At 40.3% G+C, this 26,570-nt stretch overlaps 1 protein-coding gene across 2 annotated transcripts in view; it reads right to left on the bottom strand.

Annotated features, from left to right (window-relative positions):
- Positions 1-24,609, bottom strand: part of PI4K2B (phosphatidylinositol 4-kinase type 2 beta) — a 35,943-nt gene extending 11,334 nt beyond the window's left edge. For both annotated transcript variants that reach the window (XM_039236661.1, XM_039236662.1), the window contains exons 1-7: positions 24,126-24,609; positions 13,965-14,101; positions 10,669-10,869; positions 9,979-10,110; positions 8,173-8,326; positions 6,730-6,791; positions 3,993-4,092 (exon numbers count right to left, since the gene is read on the bottom strand). In XM_039236661.1, the coding sequence (XP_039092592.1) occupies positions 3,993-4,092; positions 6,730-6,791; positions 8,173-8,326; positions 9,979-10,110; positions 10,669-10,869; positions 13,965-14,101; positions 24,126-24,432 (1,093 nt within the window). In that variant the 5' untranslated portion in view covers positions 24,433-24,609. The remainder of the gene's footprint in view (positions 1-3,992; positions 4,093-6,729; positions 6,792-8,172; positions 8,327-9,978; positions 10,111-10,668; positions 10,870-13,964; positions 14,102-24,125) is intronic.
- Positions 24,610-26,570: the final 1,961 nt, after the last annotated feature.

Raw genomic sequence — 26,570 nt, 5'->3', positions numbered from 1 at the left:
GGAGAGAGGGGGAGAGAGGTAGAAAGAGGGAGAGAGGAAGAAGTTATCAGAGAACAATCATCCTGAGTCACCAAGTTTGGACGGTGAATTCAGGTGGTAAAGCACAGTAAGTAAGGTATTATTTAGAACCAGTTAGGTTCCTGAGTTTTAAATAGTAAAGAGTAAAAATTTTGATAATGAGTCGATCTGAGACAGCCTTATATCAAAAAATATATCTGAATCTGTTTTCTAAATTTGGAAATTAGGGGACACCTATAATTTGTTCACACACACCAGAAACCATAGCTAAGGTTTTGCTGCCCTTCTCCCAGGCACAAATCATCAGGAATTGACCATTTAGGTGTGTGTGTGTGTGTGTGTGTGCGCGCGCACGCATGTGTATGTGCATGGGTGCACATGCATGCAATTACATGATGTTCCAAAATTTTTTCTAAAAAATTTTTAAGGTTTATTTATTTATTTTGGGGGGAGGGGGAGAATGCAAGCAGGGGAAGAGCAGAGAGAAAAGATCCCAAGGATCCATGCTGTCAGCGCAGAGCCAAATGCAGGGCTTGTACTCATGAACTCAGATCATGATCTGAGCTGAAATCAAGAGTTGGAGGTTTAACTGACTGAGCCACCCATGATGTTCCCAAATTTTAAATCATTAGTAGGTAAATGGGCACATATCTCTAAGAGATCGATCAAAGATTCACAGCTTCAGGTTAATTCTAGTTCTCTCCTAAGAAGACCATTAACTCCACACAGTACTAGGATAAGAAAGATTTGTAAAGTAGTAGAATCTTCGAGAGAGGGCGCATACTAAGATTCCTGCAAGAAAGTATATGTAAGGCTTATGACAATACGATCACCCACAGAGCTACTGCGGGTACATCCGATGAGAACCTCCTACATCTAGAGTCATTCCTCTGACTTCTCTTTTACTATCTCCTTGTCTACTATGGGAAGTACACTGTCCATTCCAAAGAAAGCCTTTCCCCTGGCCCACATCTCCCTGAAGCTGTATCTAATTTCCTTTTTACGTTTCCCTGACCAATCACATAAAAGCTCTTATTCCATGGCTGCCTGTACTTCCCTAGCCCTCAACGTCTAGTATCACCATTGAAACGCTCTCCCCTAAGACCACCAGCCATCTCAGTCTCTCCAAAGGCACACTGGCAGTCCTCAAGGTCTAAAGGTCTCCATAGCAAGTAGCAGTTTTCCGTCATCTCCCTTTGTAAAATTCTCTCCTGGGTGACTTTGGAGGTACTGCTCTCCCAAAGTGTACTTCCTGTCCTTTAAGCCACTTCTCTTGTTTGCTGGCTTTTCCTCTTGCCTTCAATGCCACCACTCCCCGCTCTCTCTCCTTCACTTATCTGCTAAACCTTCAGGAAACATTCACGGAGTATTTGCGTACCTCACATCGTCCTAGTGGTGGCATTTGTTCCCTTTCATTTCCCTGACGTAAACACCGCCATGGCTTCCGCTACCACGGCGACAGTTCAAAAACTATATCCTCAATATCAACTCCTCTTTCAAGTTCCAGATCCTTAATCTTCATTTGTCTACTTGGTAAAATTCCCCAGATGTATTGTAGGAGTCCTCAACTTAACACTTTTAAAATACAATTTGCATGTAAATTCAAAACTATTAGAGGGAAAAAACAGTGAAACAAAGACATCTCAAGTCAATTCAACAAAAGATAAGAAAGGAAAAAAACCTGGAATTCATGGTCAATAGAAAAAAATAAGATGGCAGGAAAAGTTCAAACACATTATTTACTGAGACTTTAACGAGAGTTAAATGTACCTATTAAAAGAATCTCAGATAGGGGCACCTGGGTGGCTCCATCAGTTAAGCAGTCAGCTTCAGCTCAGGTCATGATCAACTTCAGCTCAGGTCATGATCTCGCGGTTCGTGGGTTCGAGCCCCGCATTGGGCTCTGTGCTGACAGCTCAGAGCCTGGAGCCTATTTTGAATTCTATGACTCCCTCTCTCTCTGTCCCTCCCCTGCTCATACTCGCTCTCAAAAATAAATAAATGTTAAAAAAATTTAAAAATAATAATAAAATAATCTCAGATTGGGTAAAATAATATCCAGTTAAGTGTTGCTTATAAGTCATATGCTTAGAACAAAATGATGGAAGTAAAAAATAAAAGTACAGACTAACACCAGGTAAATATTAATAAAAAGAAATGAGGTGTAGCAATGTTACAACAGATAAAATAAGAGAAGTAAAAAAAGGGGCGCCTGGGTGGCTTAGTCGGTTAAGCGTCCGACTTTCGCTTAGGTCATGATCTCACTGTTCGTGGGTTTGAGCCCCGCGTCGGGCTCTGTGCTGACTGCCAGCTCAGAGCCTGGAGCCTGTTTCAGTCTGTGACTCCCTCTCTCTCTGACCCTCCCCTGCTCACGCTGTTTCTCTCTCTCTCTCCTAGAAATAAATAAAACATTAAAAAAAATTAAAAAAAAAAAAGTAAAGTAATAAAAAAACAACAACAAACACTGAGAGGGATGAAGTGGGTTATATTTCACACTAATAAAAGAACAAATCACCGACAAGATAAAATGCTGGGCCCTTATGTATGTGAAATACACAGCAAAAAATGTACAGAAAGGCAAGAAGAAATTGCCAAAATCACAATCTTAGTCAATTTCAACTCTCAAAAAGTAGTAGATCAAGTGGTCAAAAATAATATATGATTTGACTAACAACCAGTAAGCTTTAATTAACAGACAGATGCAGAACTTTGTGTCCAGACACATCTTTTCAAGTACCTTTATTTAAAAAAAAAAGTTTTTAAATGTTTTATTTATTTTTGAGAGAGAGACAGCATGAGCAGAGGAGGGTCAGAGAGAGATGGAGATACAAAATCCGAAGACAGGCTCCAGGCTCTGAGCTAGCTGTCAGCACAGGGCCCGACGCAGGGCTGGAACCCATGAACTATGAGATCATGACCTGAGCCAAAGTCAATGCTTAACCGACTGAGCCACCCAAGCATCCCTTCGGGTACCTTTAAACTGGCCACCTACCAGATTACAAAGGAATTCTTAACAAATTTCAATCAGCAGAATTCAAGACACATTCACAGGTCACAAAGCAATGAAACTTGAAAATAATGGGCAGGTTCTTTTTTTTTTAATCAACTGACAGAAATTTTATTTATTCATTTATTTCTATTGAAAAAGATTTCTTTAGGGGCGCCTGGGCGGCTCAGTCTCTTAAGTGTCCAACTTCGGTTCAGGTCGTGGTCTCATTGGTTTGTGAGCTAGTGGCTCAGGAAGTTCTTTAAAAAAAATTTTTTTTTATGTTTGTTTTTTATTTTCGAGAGAGAGAGAGCATGAGCAGGTAAGGGGTAGAAATAGAGGAGGACAGAGGGTCTGAAGCAGGCTCTGTGCTGACAGCAGTGAGCCCCATGTGGGGTTTGAGTTCACGAACCATGAGACCTGAACCATGACCTGAGCCAAAGTCGGATGCTCAACTGACTGAGCCACCAGGTGCCCCAATTATAGTTCTATAAGAATCTTTGTACCCATAAATCTAGATCTCAAGATGTCACAAACAATTTTAAACAAAAATGTCTAAAACTAGCTCAAGATAATGTAGCAAACCAGACCCTCAGCCACAGAGGAGACTGGGAAGGCAGTTAAAGCAGGACTCACTGAAAAGGGGAGAGGTAGGCCTAAACTGTTTTATAAGTGAATTAAAGTTAAGTTCTATCCATATATGAATAGAGAGGATTCTCTTGTTACAGGCATTTAAAAACTTATTCTACAAAACTAACACAAGCCAAAAACCTAAAACCAGACACAGTGCCTCAAGACGAAGCACACAACACATGGCAAGGCCTGTGTGGAACACATCTGTGCGCACCCAGCATCTAGAGCAGAGCCCTAGTGAATGATTATCTTTCACCCGGTTTTTCTTTTCCTTTTTTGATATCCCTAAGTTTTGTTCCCTTCCCATTCTGGAAAAGAGTGATTACAGAATGTATAGATGGTTCTAAATACTTACATGCTCTCCACTCATCAGGATGCTTAAAAGGAAATGCCAGACCATTATCAATTGCAGCGATTTTAATAAGTGATTCTTTATCATCAATCCATTTCGTTTCCTAAAGAGGAAAAAAATGGCCTGCTGATAAAAAATGTATATGAATATTTCTAAAAGATCAAGTATTAAATAACTTTTTAAAAATTACTGAAGTTTAAAGACTATTTGAAAAGGTTAAAAAATAAAAAAATAAGTTCCCTTTTATTAAAGGTCTTACTATAAATAAAAAATAAGTTATCAGAAAGTACAAATTTCCACCTTTGAAGGGAAGAAACTGTCTTATAAATCAATAAGAATTTCACAATCACTATTTTTTTCATTTGCTATTATAAATTCAGATAGTAACGGTTTCATTTCTTTCCTCTTTGGGGAAAAGGACTTGGAATTACTAAGACTTAAAAATATGTTGTTTCACAACCCAGAAAATTAATAGGCAACCAACAGAATGGGAAAAGATAGTTGCAAATGACATATCAGATAAAGGGTTAATATCCAGAATCTATAAGGAACTCACCAAACTACACGCCCGAAAAACAAACAACCCAGTGAAGAAATGGGCAGAAGACATGAACAGACACTTCTCCAAAGAGGACATCCAGATGGCCAACAGACACATGAAACGATGCTCAGCATCCCTCCTCATCAGGGAAATACAAATCAAAACCACACTGAGATACCACCTCACGCCAGTCAGAGTGGCTAAAATGAGCAAATCAGAGAACTCTAGATGCTGGCGAGGATGTGGAGAAACGGGCACCCTCCTACACTGTTGGTGGGAATGTAAACTGGTACAGCCCCTCTGGAAAACAGTGTGGAGGTTCCTCAGGAAACTAACAATAGAACTCCCTTATGACCCAGCAATAGCACTGCTAGGAATTTACCCAAGGGATACAGAAATGCTGAGGCATAGGAGCACATGTACCCCAATGTTCATAGCAGCACTCTCCACAATAGCTAAAACATGGAAAGAGCCTAAGTGTCCATCCACAGATGAATGGATCAAGAAGATGTGGTTTATCTATACCATGGAATACTACATGGCAATGAGAAACAATGAAATCTGGCCATGTGTAGCAACATGGATGGACCTTGAGGGTGTTATGCTGAGCGAAATAAGTCAGGCAGAGAAGGACAAATATCATATGTTTGCACGTATAGGAGGATTAGGAGGAACTTGACGGAGGAACAAGCGGGAGAAGAAGGGCGGAAATGGTGGGGGAAAGGGAGAGAGGCAAACCATGAGAGACTCTTGAATGCTGTCAAAAACTGAGGACTGATGGATGTGGGGGGGAGGGGGGGAGGGGCCTGGAGGAGGGCACTTTGGGGATGAGCACTGAGTGTTATGTAGAAACTAATTTGACAATAAACTATTTGTAAAAAAAAAAAAAATATGTTGTTTCAGATAATTTATTGCTAGACGCACTGCTTAATAGTATGACATTTGAAAAATACTGGCATTTTTAAGAGAACTTAACAAAGCTACCTCATTAAAAATTTAGTCTTTCCTGGGGTCTCCCAGAAATATTCAGTCCAAATACAAAATGTTTCTAAATAAAACTTCTCAGAGAACAATTATAAAAAGGTCCAATAGAAGGAATCTCAAGATACTATTAATTACAGAAAGTAGGCCATTCCTAACTCTACATTCTTCCGTAGCAGAAACAAAGACCTTGCGAGCAAGAGGGATGTCATGTTAATGAGTATTTATTATATAAAAATAGCCAGTTGCCATAATTAAGTGGCATAGATAAAAACAAAAGGTAAAAAAGACGATTTTAAAGTTAGAAGTGTTAGCATGAAGGTCCGTGTCCTGTATGTCTGGTTTGTTTCTTTTAGTTTATATCAAATATCTTACACCTCAATGAAAATGCACAAAATACTTAAAAGCAAAAGAATAAAGTTTTCAGTAAAATCTAATTGCTCAAGATACACCAATAAAATATATTTAGCAACTATCATGAAAAAATATATTTATGTGTGTATTTTAAACCCATTTCTGCTATAACTGCCATTTATTTTTATTTCTTTTCTTCTACTTACAATTTTATTGAGGTATAATTTACACACAATAAATTTCACATATTAAAGTGTACAATTTGCTAAGCATCTGCAGATGAGAAACCTTCACCAAAGTTTCCTGGTGTCCTCTGCAGTCGCTCGCCCGCTCCCTCCCTCCTTCCCTCTACCTGGAGGCAGGCAAGGAGTGTCTGCTTTCTGTCACCAGGGATTACTTTGCACTTTGTAGGTTTTCAGATAAATGGAATCAGACTTTGTGAGTAGCTCCTTTCACTCAGCTTGTTTTTGAGATTCATCCACATTATGGAGTCATAAGACTCAGAAAGGAGTTACTAAAATACAAATATGTTGACCAAAATTACCAGAACCCTTTTTACATAAAAGCAAAATAAATCTAATGGTTCTACAACAAATTTCCCAAGTTCTAAAAAAAAAAGTACCAAGCTGGTATCATTCTTCTACTCTAATAAACATAAAAAATAAAGCTGCATGAATTTCGAAAGTTGAATTTAAAAGATGGCAATGTAAATAGGGAAGGAAAAAAAAAAGATAAGAAAAACAGTAAAAGGAGATAAAACCAAGGATCTAAGTGAAGGATATAAAGAAATGAAGAAAAACATAAATTTAAGAAATCTTTTATAGAAATTGTGTGTCTCTGTGTTTAATTTTGAAATTTCCTTACCTTAACTTCCTTTCCCTGTTGCTGCTTTTCATATTTGATTAACCAATTATCATTTCCTCTGTCTTTCAAAACAAAACAAATGTTACTTCATTTTTTATGGCTATCACAGCTTAATATCAAAGGAAATAATCTAGTTGCCTTTTGATTTTCAACATGTTGACTGATTATCTGTGACACGTGTATATGTCAGAGGCTCCAATCTAACACATACAAACTAAAAAATACTTACAAATGTTAACACTTTTTGAGGGTTTACTCTGTGCCAGACATTGTTGTAAGTACTTAACATGTACTAATTCATTTAATCCTTATAACCATTCTGTGAGGTATGTATTATCAAGAACTATTAAATCAAGGTTATTAAAATCAAGGATAACACAGGGCGCCTGGGTGGCTCAGTTGGTTAAGCGTCTGACTTCGGCTCAGGTCATGATCTCACGGTTTGTGGGTTCGAGCCCCGCGTGGGGCTCTGTGCTGACAGCCAGCTCAGCCTGGAGCCTGTTTCAGATTCTGTGTCTCCCTTTCTCTCTGACCCTCTCCTGCTCACACTGTCTCTCTCTTTCTCTCAGAAATAAATAAAAAACATTAAAAAAATTTTTGTTTTAAAAATCCAGGATAACTTCTTTTCCCCTTCGGAAGAAAAAGCATGTACCTCTACTACCAAGCAAATTTCTGGATAGGTTCTCACCTAATGTCTATATAGAAGTACTCTGACTCTACATCAAATTTAACATTAATCTAAGACCACATTAATTAAGAAGGCAACTCTGGAAAACTATGTAATACTTTTTCAGAAACTAGTATAAATGAACAAATATTTTAAACCAGTGGTTCTCAAACCTCAGAGTGCTTCGGAATTACCTAGAGGACATGTTAAAACAGATTGGTGGCCCCCAGATGCAGAGTTTCTGTTTTAGTAGGATTGGGGTAAACTCCTCTGAAAAGATGCATGTGTAGTAATTCCCCACATAAAACTGACCCAGCCAGTCCAGGGAACCGCATCTGGGAACCACTGTTTCACTTGATCTCCATTATTGCTCCATTCTAGCACAGCAAAAATGGAGAGTTTAATGTATATATAGATGATGCTAACAATTACCTAATGTCAAAATAAGCATCTAAAATAACTTACACAATCAAGTTTTAATTATTCATATTATGCAGATAACATTTCTGGCTTTGTCCTACTGCCAAGAAATTCCCCAGGAGGGACAGGAACTGACCCCTAGTCACCCGGGCAGGAGATTGCTCGGAGTTAGAACCTCCAGTACAAGACTGGCTTTGCCCAGGGCAGTCAGTAGATCTGGTTTCCCAGGCAGGTAAAGAAAAAGTGGCCTCAAGATTTCTGCATCAAAATCTTACATCTTTGATTCGGATGACAAGAGTTGAATACAATTTGCAAGCTAACAAGATTTGAGTAAACAAGTAAGAGAATTTCAATACCTGTATTTCTGATGATGTAATCCAAAATAACTAATCTTTCAAACTGTGACTGGAATTGTTTTCTAATATTCTCAGGCAAAGGGTCAGCTTCAAATTTCCTAAGCCAATATTCAGCCTCCTTGTAACCTTCAACAAATAACTGAAAGGAACCAATCTATAATTTTAAGAACTTGAGTTAGAAAAGAAAGTACAAGAACAAAGGGATAACTTTAATTTCTCAGCAGTTTCATCATAAAATGTTATAGAAACATTGTAAGAAAAACAGAAGTTAACACTAATTTCGATAAACCATATTTATCAAACTATTTTTATACACTAATCTTAAGTAGCCACATAAAGAATACATAGCAAATTAAGAATGCTCAACCCTAAGCTTTCAAGGAACATAGAAACTATCTTAGTGTAACTAAAAAAGAAAATGCACATGTGCCCTCGAGGTGAAAACCTCAACTCAGAATGAGGTTTTCTAAAAATATTCATCACAATGAATTTAATTATAGTGGTCAAATATTACACCTACCTTGATCATTTAATAACAGTGTGCAATTTTATCTTACTGAAGAAATACTTCAGGATTATTTTTATAACATAAATTATGGAATATCACCTTTTTTTAAATGAATTCTTTGACTTTGCAGATTAAAGATCCAGTCACAAATTTTAAAGAATCAATCAATCAATCAATCATTAACATCTATGGTGGTTTTTAAGAAAATCCTTTCCTTGAACATGTGTCCATTTTAAAAGGCCTTTCTATCACTGAAATTACTAAATGTATTTATGGCACAGGGCACATAGGTTACCTGGGTTGGTCTCATAAATACAAATCACCACAAAGAAAATCTATTTCTTATCGTAACATTATGTTCTTATTTTTGGCATGAAATTTTAACTATATTTCTAAAAGGTTTTGTTTAAAGCACCTAATTAATAGTCATAAATATGGAAATAATATCCTTCTTTAGTCACACTTAATTTTAGCATATCCAAGGAATAGCAGGCCTTGTAAAAATTTTCAAACTTCCTCCTTACTTGGAGAACAATTTTAAAAACAATTTAATCATGAATTTCTACTCAAATTCTTTTAGCTAAACAAATGCACAGCAACCACAAAACAAAATCACAGGTCAAATTACTTTATACATACATATATGTATACATCTACGAAAGTCTTAAGTTTTTCTAGAATGCCTTCCCATTAACCCTTCCCATTCCTGTTTAGCCAGCTGCTACAGGTTTGACATTTAGGTTTGTCTAAAAGTGATTAAAAAAAAAAAAACAACAACAACCCAAAATTCATTATGTAGTCAGTAAACATAGTTACTACCACTTATTTTATACTGTGTGCCAGGCACTATCCCAAGTGCTTGACATGAATTTCTTCCTTTTATCTCACAACTTCAAGAGGTAGTTTTTCTCATCTCAGTTTATAGAAACTGGGGCTTAGGGACTAAGGAACTTGCTCAAGAACTCAGAGCTAACTGGCTGCGAGTGGAACTTAAGTCTTCTTGACCTGTGCTTTTAGCCAGTACTTTACAAAGCCTCACATGCAAAGTCCTGCAGAAAACAGAACCCCCAGCCCTCCAAGCTGGGTTCGACAGCCCTCCCCGGTCCTCTCTGAGCATTTAACCACCCTAACGGTTTTCTCATATCACACTGAGGTTGCTGGTTCACTGAGAGCTTTTTCAGAATGAAAACACTATTTTCTTTATTATTATATCCGCAGCCTACAGCACATAGCACTCAGGTAAACCATGCTGAATTGTCCCCCAAATGCCCCAAACAAAGCTGCTCACAGTAACTTACCTTAGGAGGGAGTCCTATGCGATGGAATTTTCTACCTACTTTTGGCACTTTCTCTAAAGCATACTTTTTGCCTCTAGATTTTGCACGGTCAATTGCACTGTAGTTAAATGTCTCACTGACAAGCCAAACCACCTAGAAACACACAGTTTAGAAAAATGGTTATGAGAATTTGCACTATAGTGCTTCCACTCATATACACCATGAAACACACTCTAAGGCTGTAAATCAGAGAAGTTCAACGCTATCTCAATGGTGCAGAGAATCTAAACTAGAAAGGCTTAGGGGTTTTGCAAAATCAGTTAAATGGCACATATTTCTGACAGAGGCAGCCTAAAACTGGCCAGTGCAAGAAAGAAAGAATCATTGTGAGATGAAGAATTAGGAATGGCTATTCTGAGGAAGTCTTCAAGTAGAAATTTATAAAGGCTAATAGAAAGAATTTCTAGAACCCCGATACTGTTCTGCATTCTCTTCTTGTCGACAGCACCATCTAAGCTCACGTGAGCCAAGTGCACTTGCTTGGACCCTTTGAGCATCTCCCCTAGAATCCACTTATCGGTTACTCATGTCTCTGGATTCCCAAACCAAGGGCTCGACTTTAGGCTCTACCATCAGAAATATTACTAAAGTGTTCACAGAGAAGTAGACTATAAATTGGAAGCACATAATTAAAAACAATTTCTCTTTTACCTTTGTTTTAGGTACAATACCCAGATGCAACTTTTCATCCACAAGGGAGGCACCAGCTTCAGAGAGGTATCCCTGATTAGGAAGCAGGCAGCCCCTTCCGAAGCAGCAAGGGCAGCAGACTTTATGAACATATTTGGTCCATTTTGGATTCAGTTGACCGTAAGGCTCTTCTGATTTGGGTTTAAATACACCGATAATTTTCTATACAAAATAGGAGAAATATTCTTAGATTTTTAACATAGAGAGATAATAATCCATAAAATGCATTTGATAAATCTTTTTCTATCTCTTCCCACTGGATTTGGACATAACTCTTAAATATCAAGAGGCTTGGTTCTAATGGTTCTATATTTCTAATAAGAAATATAATATAATTCTTTCAACAATCTAAAGTCAATAATCCTTTGGGCTACTAGTTTTCAAACTGTGCTCTCAGCAACACTAGGAAAGGTGGGAGGGGGGATGAGAGTAGGGATCTAAGACCCCCTGCCACTTAACTAGATCAACTTTGACTTCACCTGTTCTATTACTAGACTTCTAAGTTAAGAGAGGGTTCCACTGATTTCATAATGTTTGAAAACTACTGCTCTAGGTCAGATAGTATCTATGAAATATCCAAATTATGTGCTTATTTATCAGCTACTTTCTCACTAGATATACACTGTAAAGGGCAGGGACTTTGCTTGCTAGGGTCGTATCCCAAGTACTCAGAGCAGTGCCTGGTAGGAATGCAGGCATTTGTTACACGAACTAATAAATCCAATGACAAAAAGTCATCTCTAAAACATAAAGGTAACAAATGATAGGATAGAGTGAACATCTATGTTGTCAGATTCTCCTACCCTAATCTTTTTCCAGTTAACTTTTTTTATGAATTGATTTTTTTTTTTATATTTTTATTTATTTCTAGGAGAGAGAGAGACAGCGTGAGCAGGGGAGGGTCAGAGAAAGAGGGAGTCACAGACTGAAGCAGGCTCCAGGCTCTGAGCTGGCAGTCAGCACAGAGCCCGACGCGGGGCTCGAACCCACGAACCGCGAGATCATGACCTAAGCGAAAGTCGGACGCTTAACCGACTAAGCCACCCAGGCGCCCCTATGAATTAATTTTAAGTAAGTTTTCTCCTCTTAAAAAAATTTGCCCATGGATGTCTATAATCTACAATCTTTATTACTGGCTTGATAAAATATACTCATACTAAGTTTAGAGGCTGAATTATCCTTAGACAAGAAATAAAAATCTTACTATAATTTTAAGTATATAATTGCTTTACAATGGGGTAAAGTCTGAGTCACTAGTAAAAAAGTCAACAAGAAAAAATTACAAAACCTTGGAAGAAAGATTGAGAGATTGACATTACCATGCATATATATATTTAATCTCAAAAAAGACTTTTAAAATATAACTTCAATCTTTGCAAAGAATATTAGGATGAAATCATAATCTTTTTTATTCTTGAAGAAAGAACTGCTGGTTATGTATCATTCAGAAAGCTTTTAGAGATAATAATATAGATTTCTGAAAATCTAGACTAAGTGGAACAGAGTCCCATATCAACTTCTCTTTTCTGCCCTAGAATTCTACTTTGGCTCATTTCACGATGTCACATCCCAGTGCCGTCAAGCTTCAGACTATCCAGGTTCTTCTGGCTCAATGCTGGAAAAAACATTCCTAGGGCAAAATAAGCCTTTGAAAGTTTAAATTTCTACTTTGCTTGGCTAATATAGTTGTTGTAAAGTAAGGACTTACGAATATAAACTCAAGAAATCTATAGCTGAATGTGAACATTCCATAATTGCTTGAAACCAAGTACTAAAATAGTAGGAAAGCAAACTGTGACATAAAATGAATAGTACTATTTCTAAATTTTTGTTTAATGTTTTATGTATTTCTGAGAGAGAGAGACAGCGTGAGCAGGAGGGTCAGAGAGAGAGGGAGACACAGAATCCGAAACAGGCTCCAGACTCTGAGCTGTCAGCACACAGCCCAAAGCAGGGCTTGAACCCATGAACCATGAAGTCATGAACTAAGCCAAAGTCAGGCACGTAACCAACTGAGCCACCCAGGCGCCCCTGAATAGTACTATTTCTAAATAGCAGAATGCTCTAGTTAAAAACAAAACAACCCCCCTGACCTTTATTTTTGAAAAGAGGGTGCAATCAGAGTTATTAGGAAAATGCTTCAGAACCTCATAATGACTTCACATTTAAATTAGTGTTTTCCAGCTTCTGCACAGCAAAGGAAACAACCCACAAAACTAATAGGCAACCAACAGAATGGGAAAAGATAGTTGCAAATGACATATCAGATAAAGGGTTAATATCCAAAATCTATAAGGAACTCACCAAGCTCCACACTCAAAAAACAAACAACCCAGTGAAGAAATGGGCAGAAGATATGAACAGACACTTCTCCAAAGAGGACATCCAGATGGCCAACAGACACATGAAACGATGCTCGGCATCCCTCCTCCTCAGGGAAATACATATCAAAACCACACTGAGATACCACCTCATGCCAGTCAGAGTGGCTAAAATGAGCAAATCAGAGAACTCTAGACGCTGGCGAGGATGTGGAGAAACGGGCACCCTCCTACACTGTTGGTGGGAATGTAAACTGGTACAGCCCCTCTGGAAAACAGTGTGGAGGTTCCTCAGGAAACTAACAATAGAACTCCCCTAGGACCCAGCAATAGCACTGCTAGGAATTTACCCAAGGGATACAGAAATGCTGAGGCATAGGAGCACATGTACCCCAATGTTCATAGCAGCACTCTCCACAATAGCTAAAACATGGAAAGAGCCTAAGTGTCCATCAACAGATGAATGGATCAAGAAGATGTGGTTTATCTATACCATGGAATACTACATGGCAATGAGAAACAATGAAATCTGGCCATGTGTAGCAACATGGATGGACCTTGAGGGTGTTATGCTGAGCAAAATAAGTCAGGCAGAGAAGGACAAATATCATATGTCTGCACGTATAGGAGGATTAGGAGGAACTTAACTGAGGAACAAGGGGGAGAAGAAGGGCGGAAATGGTGGGGGAAAGGGAGAGAGGCAAAGCATGAGAGACTCTTGAATGCTGGCAAAAACTGAGGACTGATGGATGTGGGGGGGGGTAGGGGGAGGATGGGCATACAGGAGGGCACTTGTGGGGATGAGCACTGGGTGTTATGTGGAAACTAATTTGACAACAAACTATTTGTAAAAAACAAAAACAAAATAAAACTAAAAAAATAAATTAGTGTTTTCCAATATTTCTGTTATATATAGTAGATCTGTGAAATTCTCACCCTCTTAGGATCCTTCACAAAGTAACTTCCACTTGAACCTTGAGAGATTCTTTCTGGAAAAACTCCAAATTCTATTGCTTGCTCTGCTTTCAATATAACATCGGCAAATTCAGGATCATCCAGGAATGTATTCAATGCTGAAGAACCAACAATTATTGCATTAAAAAAATCAATATTGATATAGAACGTGACGAAGAAAGGCCATATGAGAATGCTTGTGATAGGGACCGTGATATTGGGTTAGGTTATTAGCATTAGGACATTAAGGTAAAGAAAAATGTAATCCAGTACTGTATGGGCTGCTTGGATTCTCTCTTTTTTCCTCAAATCCTATTTCTCTTTAAAGTTCAAGTACTGATGCATGAAAAACAAAATCCCTGTTTGTTTCAGTAATCATACTAATACCTCACATTGCTCTGAATCCCTCTCATCCAGTGATTCTGTTCTCCATTCCACCTCACCTTCTAGCTGCAGTCTCACCTCAGATCTGTCATCACCAATACCTCAACCTCCCCACACCTTTCCATTTCAAGCACCTTTTGTCTTCCTCATTCTTTCCCTCTAGTACCTTGAGTCCTAAAATAATTCCATCCCACTAGGAACCACAAAGCACTGATCTCCCACGTTGTCACTGATCCCTGCGTCCTCGTGTCCCTTGTTGGCCAGCTTAAATTAAGGGCAGTCATCATATAGTCACTCTGCCTTTCCTCCCTCTTCCCCCCACCCCTTATCATGGTCACTTGGAAAAATCCCATTTCTGGTTAAACTCAATTTATCTGCCAAGTACACTCAGGCGTGGACGGCTAGAGTTGACTATACAAACATACACAAACACAACACCTGAGATCTCACTTTAACTTAAATTCTTCACCACGGGTGCACCCCGGTGGCTCAGGAGGTTAAGCGTCTGACTTCAGCTCAGGTCATGATCTCACAGTTTGTGAATTTGAGCCCTGTGTGTCAGGCTCTGTGCTGACCGTTCAGAGTCTGGAGCCTGCTTCAGATTCTGTGTCTCCCTCTCTCTCTGCCCCTCCCCCCTCTCATGCTCTGTGTCTCTCTGTCTCAATAATAAATAAACATTAAAAACTTTTTTAAAAAAATTAAAAAATTAAATTCTTCACCACAAACTTTAGGTGGGTCCTTCATGCCACCTGGGAAGCATATTACATTCCTGTTATGGACTGAATGTTTGTGTCCTCCCAAAATATGTTCAAGCCCTAACTCCCAATGGAATTGTACTGGGAGACAGAGTCTGTGGGAGGTAATCAGGTGTAGATGAGGTCATGAGGGTAGGGACCCCACAAAAGGATTAGTGCCAAGAGCACGCTCTCTCTCTCTCACCCTGTCCCACGTGAGGACACAGTGAGAAGGTGGCCATGTGCAAGCCAGGGGGAGAACCTTCATCACGGACTCATCTTGGCCTTCCCAGCCCTGATCATGGACCTTCACCTTAGACTTCCCAGCCTCCAGGACAGTGAGAAATAAATGTCTGTTGTTTAAACCACTCAGTCTATGCTATGTTGTTCTAGTAACCTGAACCGGGACAAATCCGGTGCATAGTCTCTCCCACTGTTCTGGGCAACTCTCTCATAACCTCCCCTTTCTTCACATTTCCAATGCTCCCTCTTTCTCAGATGATCTTTAAAAGAGATGCAATCAGAAAACAATATCATCAACCCTCCACGCCACATCTGCCCGCAACATCCTGTCCTCCACCTGTTACGACAGATGAACCGTCTAAGCTCAATGAGCAACTCATCCACTTTGTATACGAGACTCTCTCTCTTCCTGATGATTCCAGGACATTTCTTCAGCAATTCTTCCCTGCATCAATATCTCCCTCTTTCCTGGATCACTTCTATCACTATACTAAGCATGCTGTAACTTTCCTCATCCTAAATCTACTTACTCTCACATTACTCCTAGATATTCCCTCATTTCTTTGACCCCCTGTATAGCAGAGGCCTCTACAGTTATTTATATTTAACATCTCCAATATTTCTTCCCCAATTCTCTCTTGAACCCATTTCAATCAGGTTTCTGTCCCAACCACTCCACTGGTACAACTTTTGTTGGGGTACACAGTGACATACATATTGCGAAATCTAACCGCAGAACGTATCTTCTTTGACCAATGCCACCATTTGACCCTGTTAGTCACTCCTTCCTCCTTCACACGGCTTCTAGGATGTCCCTTCTCCAGGCTCTCCCATTTCACTGGCTCCTCTTTTTCAGTCTTCTTGTTAGCTCCTTTTTATCTCCCGACAGCTTAACTTTGGGATGCCCCAGATTCAGTTCATGGTCCTCTTCTTCATCAACACTGAGACTCCCAAATTTATATGTCAAGCCTGGACGTCTGCCTTCAACTCCAGACTACTATACTCAACATCTCTACCTGGATGTTTAATGGGCAGCTCAAATTTTGCCACCTAAAGCTCAGTTATTTTCTTTACAACCCGCCTGGCTGCTTCTCTCCCAGGTTTCTCTATCTCAGTTGCTGGCAACTCCAAATCTTCCAGCTGCTCAAGCTGAAATCCTTGGAATCACCCACGATCCTATACTCTCACTTCCTACATCCAATCCATCAGCAGGTTGCATGGTTCTACCTGATATAAACATCCAGAATCCAGTCACCTGTCACCATCTCCATTCCTCCCATGTGATTCAAGGGACTATCAACTCTCACCTAGATTATTGTAAAAATCTCCTAACTGCTTCCCCTCTTTCACCCACATCTTCTCTATACTTGACAGAGAAACTATAATAATCTTTTTTTAAGTTTATTTATTTTAAGAGAGAAAGAGAGAGAACGTGTGGCCACATGAGCAGGGGAGAGGCAGAGAGAAAGGGAGAGAGAGAATCCCAAGCAGGCTCTTCACTGTCAGCACAGAGCCTAGAGCTGGAGCTCAGTCCCACTAATCATGAGATCACGACCTGAGCTGAAACCAAGAGTTAGGCGCCCCAGCCCAGAACTTTTATAGTTCTTGGAACATAACAGATAATCAATAAACACTTGCAAAATGAATTAACAATCATTTAAAGTGGTACACAAGGCAAAAGTTATCCATATTTTTCTTTGGAAGGTATTTAAATGCTATTACATGCATTCAACATCATGAAAATTCAAAACATACACTTATTTTAAAATTTGCCTTCATTTAGACAGAAATAAAACTGTTTTTTAACTAATTTTTAAAAGTGTGTGCTAAGAAAAATGCTACAAAAAGGGCTATCCGGCATATTTAACCTACTGAAATGAATAAATAGTACAAGTATTTAGTTACATCACTACAGTGATTGATGTGCTAATCCTAATCATTCTTATGTGTATCCCACGAAAATAATTAAGAATGGAGAAACTTAGTCTTTCTTTATCCCTTGTATATCCCCAGCACCTGGATGAGGGATCAGCATTTGCTGGGTACTTAATAAATATTTAATTGAATAAATGAAGTATTATTTATATAGTAGAATATGCCAGTAATAACTACCATTAGTCAAATGATATTTCTTCCAGGCGAAGGCTCTGTTTTTTGTTTTTTTTAAAGTTTGTTTATTTTGAGAGAGTGAGTCAGGGAGGAGCAGAAAGAGAAAGAGAGAGAATCCCAGGCACCGTTAGTGCAGAGCCCCACGTGTGGCTCTAACAAAGAAACCATGAGATCATGACCAGAGCTGAGGTGAACACTTAACCAACTGAGCCACCCAGGTGCCCCTAGGCAGAGGCTCTTAATAAGAAAGAACTTGAGGGGCACCTGGGTGGCTCAGTCGGCTGAATGGCTGACTTCGGCTCAGGTCATGATCTCACAGTTTGTGAGTTCGAGCCCCACATCAGGCTCTGTGCTGATAGCCTGGAGCCTGCTTCCGATTCTGTGTCTCCCTCTCTCTGCTCCACCTCTGCTTGTACTCTGTCTCTCAAAAATGAATAAACATTTAAAAAGTTAAAAAAAAAAAAAAAAAAGAAAGAACTTGCAAAGTTATTTATTTCAACCCTGCTCCTAGCACTAGTGTACTTTTTACAGTACATCACCAGGAGGTGGTCTTTGGGAAAATGTTTAAATACTTTCAACAAAACATCACTACTTTTTTCATGATCCTTTTATCTGAAAACAAAAACAGTGTATAACCTTCTTCCTTTTCCAGATATTAAGTCTCCGGTAGTTTCACCCAATGTCCTAGACCTGCTGTCTGGAGCAAAACAAATGTCTACTCACTCCTTTCTCCCCAAGGATAGCCCTTCAAAAAGCTGAAGATCATTTCATGTCCCCCTAAGTCTCCTCTATTCTCATCTCCTCCCATATGGAAGTGTTTTCAGGCTTTCAGCACACGAGTTGCCCTCTTGTTTCACGCCTCAGGTTTTCAATGTGCCCCCTTATAAAATATGGTCTCCGGAATCGTACAACCCATTGCAGGGAGTAGAGCCATCTCTCAGCGTTGACATTATACCAAAATGAGAAGCACTATGGGATCACGTTAGTTGTTCAGGAATCTGGTCATACTACGAATTCATATTGAACCGGCTGAACTCTTGGTCTCTCCCATGCTGTACTTGAGCAGTTCTTGTGGAAACTATGTGCAAACTTGGCCATTATCACTATTAAATCTTATCATATCATAAAGCTGAGCTTTATGAGTTCATCATGTAACCTGCCTTTGTTGCTCTCATGGAGCCCATGCTTATACTCTGAATAATAGTAATAATAACTGAATAGCAATAATAATTTAGTTTCAACCAAAATCAGATCAAGCAGAACCATTCTTGTAAAATCAGCCAGGATATTCTTAATCCCTTTCTCTCTATTTTGTCCGTATTGAGCAACTGTTTTGGATAAATCAGATAATCTCCCCACATGAAAATGGGATTCTTTGAAGATGGTCTGGATTTTACCATTACTATCTAGAATGCTGCTTAAAAGACAACTGGTCCTACTATCCAAATTGCTGCCAGAAAAAATGACTACTTATCAACTGTTCCAAAATCAGAGAAACTGCTTTTAGGAGATAGTTTTTCTTTAACTCATAACTCACAATTACATTCTAAAGCTTTCTTTATTTACTTAACTACATTTGGCAATTGGTTTATGTTGAAGGATCCCTCCAAAAGTTATGCTGCTTCATGCTCTAAGTGCTATGGAGATCTGGGTTAAAGGTCTGTCGTCATTGTGCGTGCGTGTGTGCGTGTGTGCGTGTGTGCGTGTGTGTGTGTGTGTGTGTGTGGTGTGTATATGTTTTAATGTTTATTTTTGACAGGGAAAGAAGCAGAGCACGAACAAGGGAGGGGCAAAGAGAGAGGCAGACACAGAACCTGGAAGCAGGCTCCAGGCTCTGAGCTGTCAGCACAGTGCCTGACGCGGGGCTCAAACCCACAAAACTGTGAGATCATGATCTGGGCCAAAGTCGGAAGCTTAACTGACTGAGCTACCCAGGCACCTCCATTGTTAGTTTTGATTTTTAATAGCTGAGGGGCATGGTTAGCTACATTTTCTTTAATGAACAAAACATTTTTTTCTGGTAAAATTCCTGTTACCCCTTTTAAGGAATAAACTATATGGTTCTGACTTGCCTCTATATCAAAGAATTTTCTGAGGAAAATCTCAATTCCACCTCTGTGTATTTCCTTTGGGTCTCCTCTAAGAAGTGGAGAGCTTCTAGTCAAGCTCCAGTCCCATTTGAGCTCCTCACTTTTCACACCCTCTCAACATCTGCCCGTGCTATTTCCCATCCTCACCACACCCCTCATGTTCCAAGCTTCTTTCCCAGGCTAATTCTTATTGATCCTTCAACTCCATCTGACCATCTGTAACACCGTAACAAAATGATCTAAGTGCAAGAAGGGCAGAGATCTTTGTTTTGTTCTGATATATTCTAAGTGCTTAAAACAGAGCCTGTTATATAGCAGGCCCTCAATAATCCTAATAATTATTTATTAACAAACTCTCCCCTTCACATTTAAGCCTTATCACTGGCCCTTTAGTAAGCAGAATTGGAAATGGAATAAGAGAATCCATTTTATAAACCTTTCATGTAAGTACACATGGCAACTTATCAAAATGAGCTCCTCCTCACTTGAGGGTTGGGGTTCTATCTTACCCACTGACCAGAATATTTTCTAAAGAGAAAAGTCGTTAGCTCACTAGTTTGGTGATGTGAACCCTGCCTCGGGGGTTCAAGTGCCAGTCATCCTTCAGGTCTCAAGGTGGATGCTACTTCCTCTGCTTAAGCGTTCCCTGGCCCCTACATCCAGGGCACAGTTCAGTGGAATCCTCAGTTTTCCCCACCCAAACAGATCGGCTGTTGGAACTGTCTGTTTTAACCGACTTTTCCTCCATTACTATAAAGCCATTCGGGGCAAGGCTGGTGACTAGACATCCATTTGGTATCTGGTCACCACTGTTTCCCCAAGGCCTCAATTTCCATCGGCACACAGTAGGCACTCAGGCATTTGAGAATGATGTATCTCAGCAATAAATGGAAAACAAAGAATAACCGTCTTTTAATTCCTGGTTGAGGAATAATCACTTGACAGCGAGAGGTGGCGGCTCACTGTCTTTCAAAAGCTCAGTTACGGATAACTGTCAAGCCACATAGGACATCTGCTCTATACACCGTCCTCTAAATTCAGCCAGATTATCAGTGTCTAGAATCTGGATCCAGCAATACTGACAGCACCATCCATCAGAATTTCTTCTATTAAAATGGGCTTCAAGGAAGTTATAAGAAATACTATGAAATTCATCACTTTTATTACAAACATACTTTTCGGGATATAGTCTCTTCTCCAAAAGATACATGACAGGTTATCCTTAATCAGGTCTGTTTTGATTCAAATAACTAGTTTAACTTTATGGGCACACTGTGCTTCTTTCAAGTTGTGCTCTGTAACCCTAAATATCAGATTTGTGGGCTGCCTGCATGAAGCATCTCACGTGCATTTTGTGTATTATTACAGCCTCCACCTTGTTTATTTGATTACCTTATTTCCCACTCTCGTCTTTCTTCCTTATTTTTAAATGATGCTATTTTTTCACACATTTGTAAGCCATTATGAATCATTAAAAGGCTTTTAAATACACACTTCCTTTGACTTTGGTAGTTCTTTGAATATTCTAACACCATTCTCTATTTGTAGGCTCTCCGACAGAACTAGTAAGTTCCTGGTTTGTGTTAACTGGGATCTGGGAGAAGTCACTTCACCTCTCTGTGCTTCCTTAAAACGAGAATAAAAAGTAAAACTCACTTCATGGGGTTAGTTATATATTAATACAAGTGCAGCGCACAGAACTTCACAGACTGTTACGTAGGTATTATCATCTGTGTGACTCTCCAACTCACTGATTAAAATGACGGCTAGAACAAGGAATGAATCCCACTAATCTTTCTACTTTGACACTGACCCAACAATACGATGTTTATGCTGGTTCTAGACCTTGTCAATGTCTTGCTCAAGGTAACAGATATTCTTCCACTGGCTAAAGTACATAAAGCTCTTATGTACAGAGACAAAATAGGTAAGCATAAATGCTCGTGCACTGAGCGTAAGATAAATGATGTTAATATTAATCTAAATGCAAGAATTCCTTAGAACTAGCGAGGTGATGTCATGGAAATTGGATGGTAAAGGACAAAGAAAATTAATGGAACTCATTAAAAAAATAACTTGGGGCCCTGGGTGGCTCAGTCATTAAGCATCTGACTTTGGCTCAGGTCATTACCTCACAGTTTGTGAGTTTGAGTCCCACACTGGATGAGCTCAAGCCCTGCTTTGGGTAAAACGGGTGAGCCCCACGTCTCTCTCTCTCTGCCCCTCTGCACACTCTCTCTCTCTCAAAAAAATAACAACAACCCCAAAACTTAAAAATCTAGTTATAATACTCCACCAAACTTTTTAGGAGCCTGGTTTGAAATGTTTAAAATACTTTTTAAAACTCAAAACTATTTTTAAATCCATTAAAAACAAGACCTCCACTAATTAATCAAAAGTAACAATTATTTTACAATAACTGGATCTACCACAAAATGGAAAAGCAGGACATAAAAAGAAGAACTAGGCTCAGTCTGGCTTTATCACTTCCTGTGTACATGACTTTGGCCTATCTCTGAACTTCTAGGTACTAGTCATTACAGTTTTATTCATCTTCAGTCCTCACAAGGTTAAGGATGAGTAACAACTAACTTGCATGCTGTTGTGAGAATTAATGAACTACACAAAAAGAGATCTCAGCAAACAGCAAATAAACTGTGATATAAATAAATTATTACCATTTTGAAAGGTTGGAGTTCTCTTTAGTAATCCATTTGTATTATGAGTACTATATTCTATCTCAGTAACTTTTTCCAGCCTTAATGCTATTTGCTCACAAAACCTCACTTTCAGGGGCACGTGGGCGGCTCAGTCAGGTAAGCATCTGACCCTTGATCTTGGCTCAGGTCATAATCTCATGGTCATGAGACTGAGCCCCACACAGGGCTCTGCCCTGGCAGTACAGAGCCTGCTTGTGATTCTCTCTCTCTCTCTCTCTCTCTCTCTCTCAAAATAAATAAGGTTTTAGGCTCTTTCAAAATCTAGCTACACAGGTAAATTTAAGGTAGAAAAAAGGAAAGCCACACAGATCTTAGTTACTTCACAGATGGGATTCTAGGTAATACAGAAACAAATTACGTAGCTAGGTCAATGTGGGTCCATTTATGACCATATGTTTGTTCTGTTCAACACTGTACCTGTCAGCTGACCTGATGGCCACAGACCTGCGTATCAGACCAGTCTGGTCAAGCTTTTTAGTCATGAAACACTTCAATGGGAAATTATCTGCTTCTCTAGGGCCTATTCAATTTATCTGCTTGTGTGTTTGAATGTGAGTTCAACTACAAGTTGAATAACCTATTCCATCCAAACTTCCTTAAGCTGCAGGAGGTCCATCAGTGTGCTGGTCGCAGGACACGTAAAACCTAAAGACTCCAGAAAGACTAAGCAGTAGTAACGACAAGTACAGTCTCTGTGGCTTTTCTTTAAGGCGTCACATAGGGGGCTCTACAAGTGAGAGACCAGCGCCATCTCACTTAAACCATCCTGACCACCGGGGCGCCTGGGTGGCTTAGTCGGGTAAGCGGCCGACTTTCGCTTAGGTCATGATCTCGCGGTTCGTGGGTTCGAGCCCCGCGTCGGGCTCTGTGCTGACTGCCAGCTCAGAGCCTGGAGCCTGTTTCAGAGTCTGTGACTCCCTCTCTCTCTGACCCTCCCCTGCTCACGCTCTCTCTCTCTCTCTCCTTGAAATAAATAAAACATTAAAAAAAATTTAAAAAAAAACCATCCTGACCAACAAATAGGTGTTATCCTAATTTTACAAACTAGCCCATCTCATCTCTAGCTATGATTCATACACACCTACTATTTTACTATCAAAGTAGCCTAACTCAACCTGCCAGAAACTTTCTCAACAAATATCCCTGCCTGCAACAGCATGCTTACCCTTCATTAATTTTCGACATCGTACCAACTATCTTCTTTTCCACGTGAGGCTACCAGTCCACTTAATAGTGAAAAAGTCCCCCCCCCCCCACCCAAAGTAGAAAAGAAATGGTTCTAGAAAGAAAACTTCTTGCAAGAGATAGCAGCTAGGGAAATTCAACTGCCTCTGCCCCCTCTGGCTAACGTCACAGTAACATTAACTAGGAAAAGGTTTGAAACGTGTCCCGGTGGCAACTAGATACGCTTGCTCTCCGCCTCTCTGCCGTCATCCATCTGCCTTGCGAATTCGCAACTCCGAGGACTTTCCTGATAGTTCAGGCTTCTTATTCCAAAACCCAAGTCCAAACTTGAGAAAACAACGTCATGTTATCATGCTAAGTTTTTTGTTTTCCAGTGTCTGATTTCAAAAGTTTAGGCTTACTCTTACGGGAGGCCTCAAGGATCAGAGTTTAATGACACCCTTGGGCCTTCAGAGAAGTGGTCTAGGGCCCCTGGAAAAGGTGCAAGGAAACTGGGGAGCAGGGAGAAAGCCAAGGGGTCGGAGGTTCAATCGGCGGCCGGCGCCGGGTCTGGGCTCCGGATGGGAGGGATGCCTGGGAAGCGCCGGTGGGGGACAGAGGTGGGACCCGGGAGGGGCTGGGCAGGGACGCGCGCGGGTGGGGGAGGACCGCGGGGTGGAGGTAAGGGTCGAGTCGCACCTGCACCCAGGGGGCGTTTCCGGTTCGGGCCGGTGGGCGAGCTCTGGAGGGCCCTCACGCCCCAGGAGCAGCTTCGGGGCGCGTCCCGGGACGGGAGCAGCAGTTCCTCGTCTCCAGCCTCGCGAGGGGAGGCCGCGCCCTCCTCGCCGGCAGCCTCCACGAGCCTGACGGCGCTCCCCGGGGCGCCCTTGGGTGGCTGGGCCCAGGCGATCCGCGGCAGCAGCGGCTCCCGCTCCTCGTCGTCCTCCTCCTCCAAGCTCCCGCCGCCCGCGGACGCCCGCCGCCCGGGCCCGGAGGACTCCGCCATGGATTCTCTCCGTACCGTCCGAGCTGAGACCAACTCAGAGAGGCGAACTGCCCGGCTCTGGCCTGGGCATCGCGGGGGACCCGAGCCGCTGGGTCGGGTCGAGGACACCTCACAAACTCGCGGCCCGGCTCCGCGCCACCCCAGCGGTTGTCCCCGCGAAGCCGCTGGCCGCGCCCCTCCGCGAGCCAACCCCGCGCCTGCGCAGAAGGGCCGGGCGGCGGTGGGCGGGGCGCGGGCGGCGGTGGGCGGGGCGCGGGGCGGGCCTTCACCTGCGGCTCTCAGCGCCGGAAGACGCGGAGGTGGGGTGGAAGTCCTGGAGGAGTCGCATTACTTACCTCCGTCTAGCCTCTCCTCCACCGCAGAATTCTCCCAAATAGTTTACCACCGTTATTATTTCTGTGACTAACTTTTGTTACCCCCACTACAAGCCCATGAGAGCAAGGACCTTGTCTTTTGTTCAGACCTTCGGGATATTGGTTGTTTGTATTTTGTCTCTTTTTATTACGGCTAATTTAGTTAGAAGTTTATCCTTTTTAAGAATCTTTTCAAAAAGTCATCTTTTGATTCCATTGATTTTCTGTTTTCTAGTTCACTGATTGTTGTGCTTTATTATTTCCTTCTTGCTACTTAATTGGGATTTGATTTCCTCTTCGTTTTCTAGTTGGTCAGAGTAGAAGAGTGTATTATTGATTCTGGACCTTTCTAATTTTTTAAAAATGTAAGTATTTAAAGCTATGCATTTCCCTCTATGCGCTGCTTTATCTGCATCCACAGTTTTTGCTATGTTGTGCTTTCGTTTTCATTAATTTCAAAATAGGTTTCATTTCCTGTATGGTTTCTTTTTTGACTTACTTCTTTGATGTGTGTATGTAATTTCCAAATATTTAGGGCTTTCCTAGAAATTATTAATTGATATCTAATTATGTTGTGGCCAGGGAAGATGCACTAAGATTTCAATGTTTTTTGAAGTTTATTGAGACTTATTTCATAACTCAGCATATTATCTACCTTAGTGAACAGTCTATGTGCTCCTTAAAAAGAATGTGTATTCTGCAGTTGAATGGCTCTATAACTTATCAATTGTTTCTATAAATATCAGTTCAGTAATGATAGTGTTATTCCCATTAGCTATATCCTTATGGATTTTCAATATAGTTGTTCCGTCACTCACTGAGATGAGGGTTACAATCTAACTATAATTGTAGATTTGTCTGTTTCTTCTTTTAGTTTGGTGAGGTGTTGCTTTACATATTTATTCATGTTTGTTTATTTTTGAGAGAGAGGAAGAGAGCATAAACAGGGGAGGGGCAGAGAGGATGGAGGGACAGAAGATCTGAAGTGGGCTCTGTGCTGAGATCAGAAAGCCTGAAGCGGGGCTGGAACTCATGAACCATCAGATCGTGATTCAAGCCAAAGTTAGACTCTTAACTGACTGAGCCACCCAGGCACCCTTGCTTTATATATATTTTTGAAATTGTGGTATTAGGTGTAGACCTACATCAACTGTGTCTTCAATTAGGTTTTTATTTCTTCCTGATGTTTTGGCCCTTTCTTTATTTTGTAATGAACTGTCTCTCATCCTTTGTAATACTCCTGCCTTGAAGTCTATATTGTCTGAGAGTAATAAAACCGTTCCACTTTTCTTAAGCTTACTGTTTGCCTGGTAAATCTTTTTCCACCCTTTTCTTTTCAGTGTATTTGTGTCTTTATGTATGCATGTTTGTAAATAAGTATTTATCTCCTGTTAATAACTTATAGTTGGTTCTTGATTTTATTATTTACATTTAGTCTGATAATTTCTGCCTTTCAATTTGTGTTTTTAGTTTACTTACATTTAATGTAATATTAACATGGTTGGATTTAGATTTACTGTCATTTACAGTATGTCTTTTGTTTGTTTCATACTTTTTTGCTCCTCTGTTCTTTTCTTGCTTTCTTTTGGGTTAATTGTATTTCTTCATATTTCATCTTAGTTCCTCTATTGACCTTCTGCTAAACCTCTTTACATTAATTTTGAGTGTTTATTCTAGCACTTACTGTATACATCCTTAATTTATCTCAGTGCATATAGAGCTTACATTGTAGTACCTGGTGTAAAATGTAAGAACCTTGCAAAAGTGTCATTCTATTTATCCCCC

The sequence above is a fragment of the Hyaena hyaena genome, unplaced genomic scaffold, assembly GCF_003009895.1.
Source record: "Hyaena hyaena isolate Hyena2069 unplaced genomic scaffold, ASM300989v1 scaffold_114, whole genome shotgun sequence".
Classification (NCBI taxonomy): Eukaryota; Metazoa; Chordata; class Mammalia; order Carnivora; family Hyaenidae; genus Hyaena; species Hyaena hyaena.
This window is presented reverse-complemented; position numbering and strand designations above follow the sequence as displayed.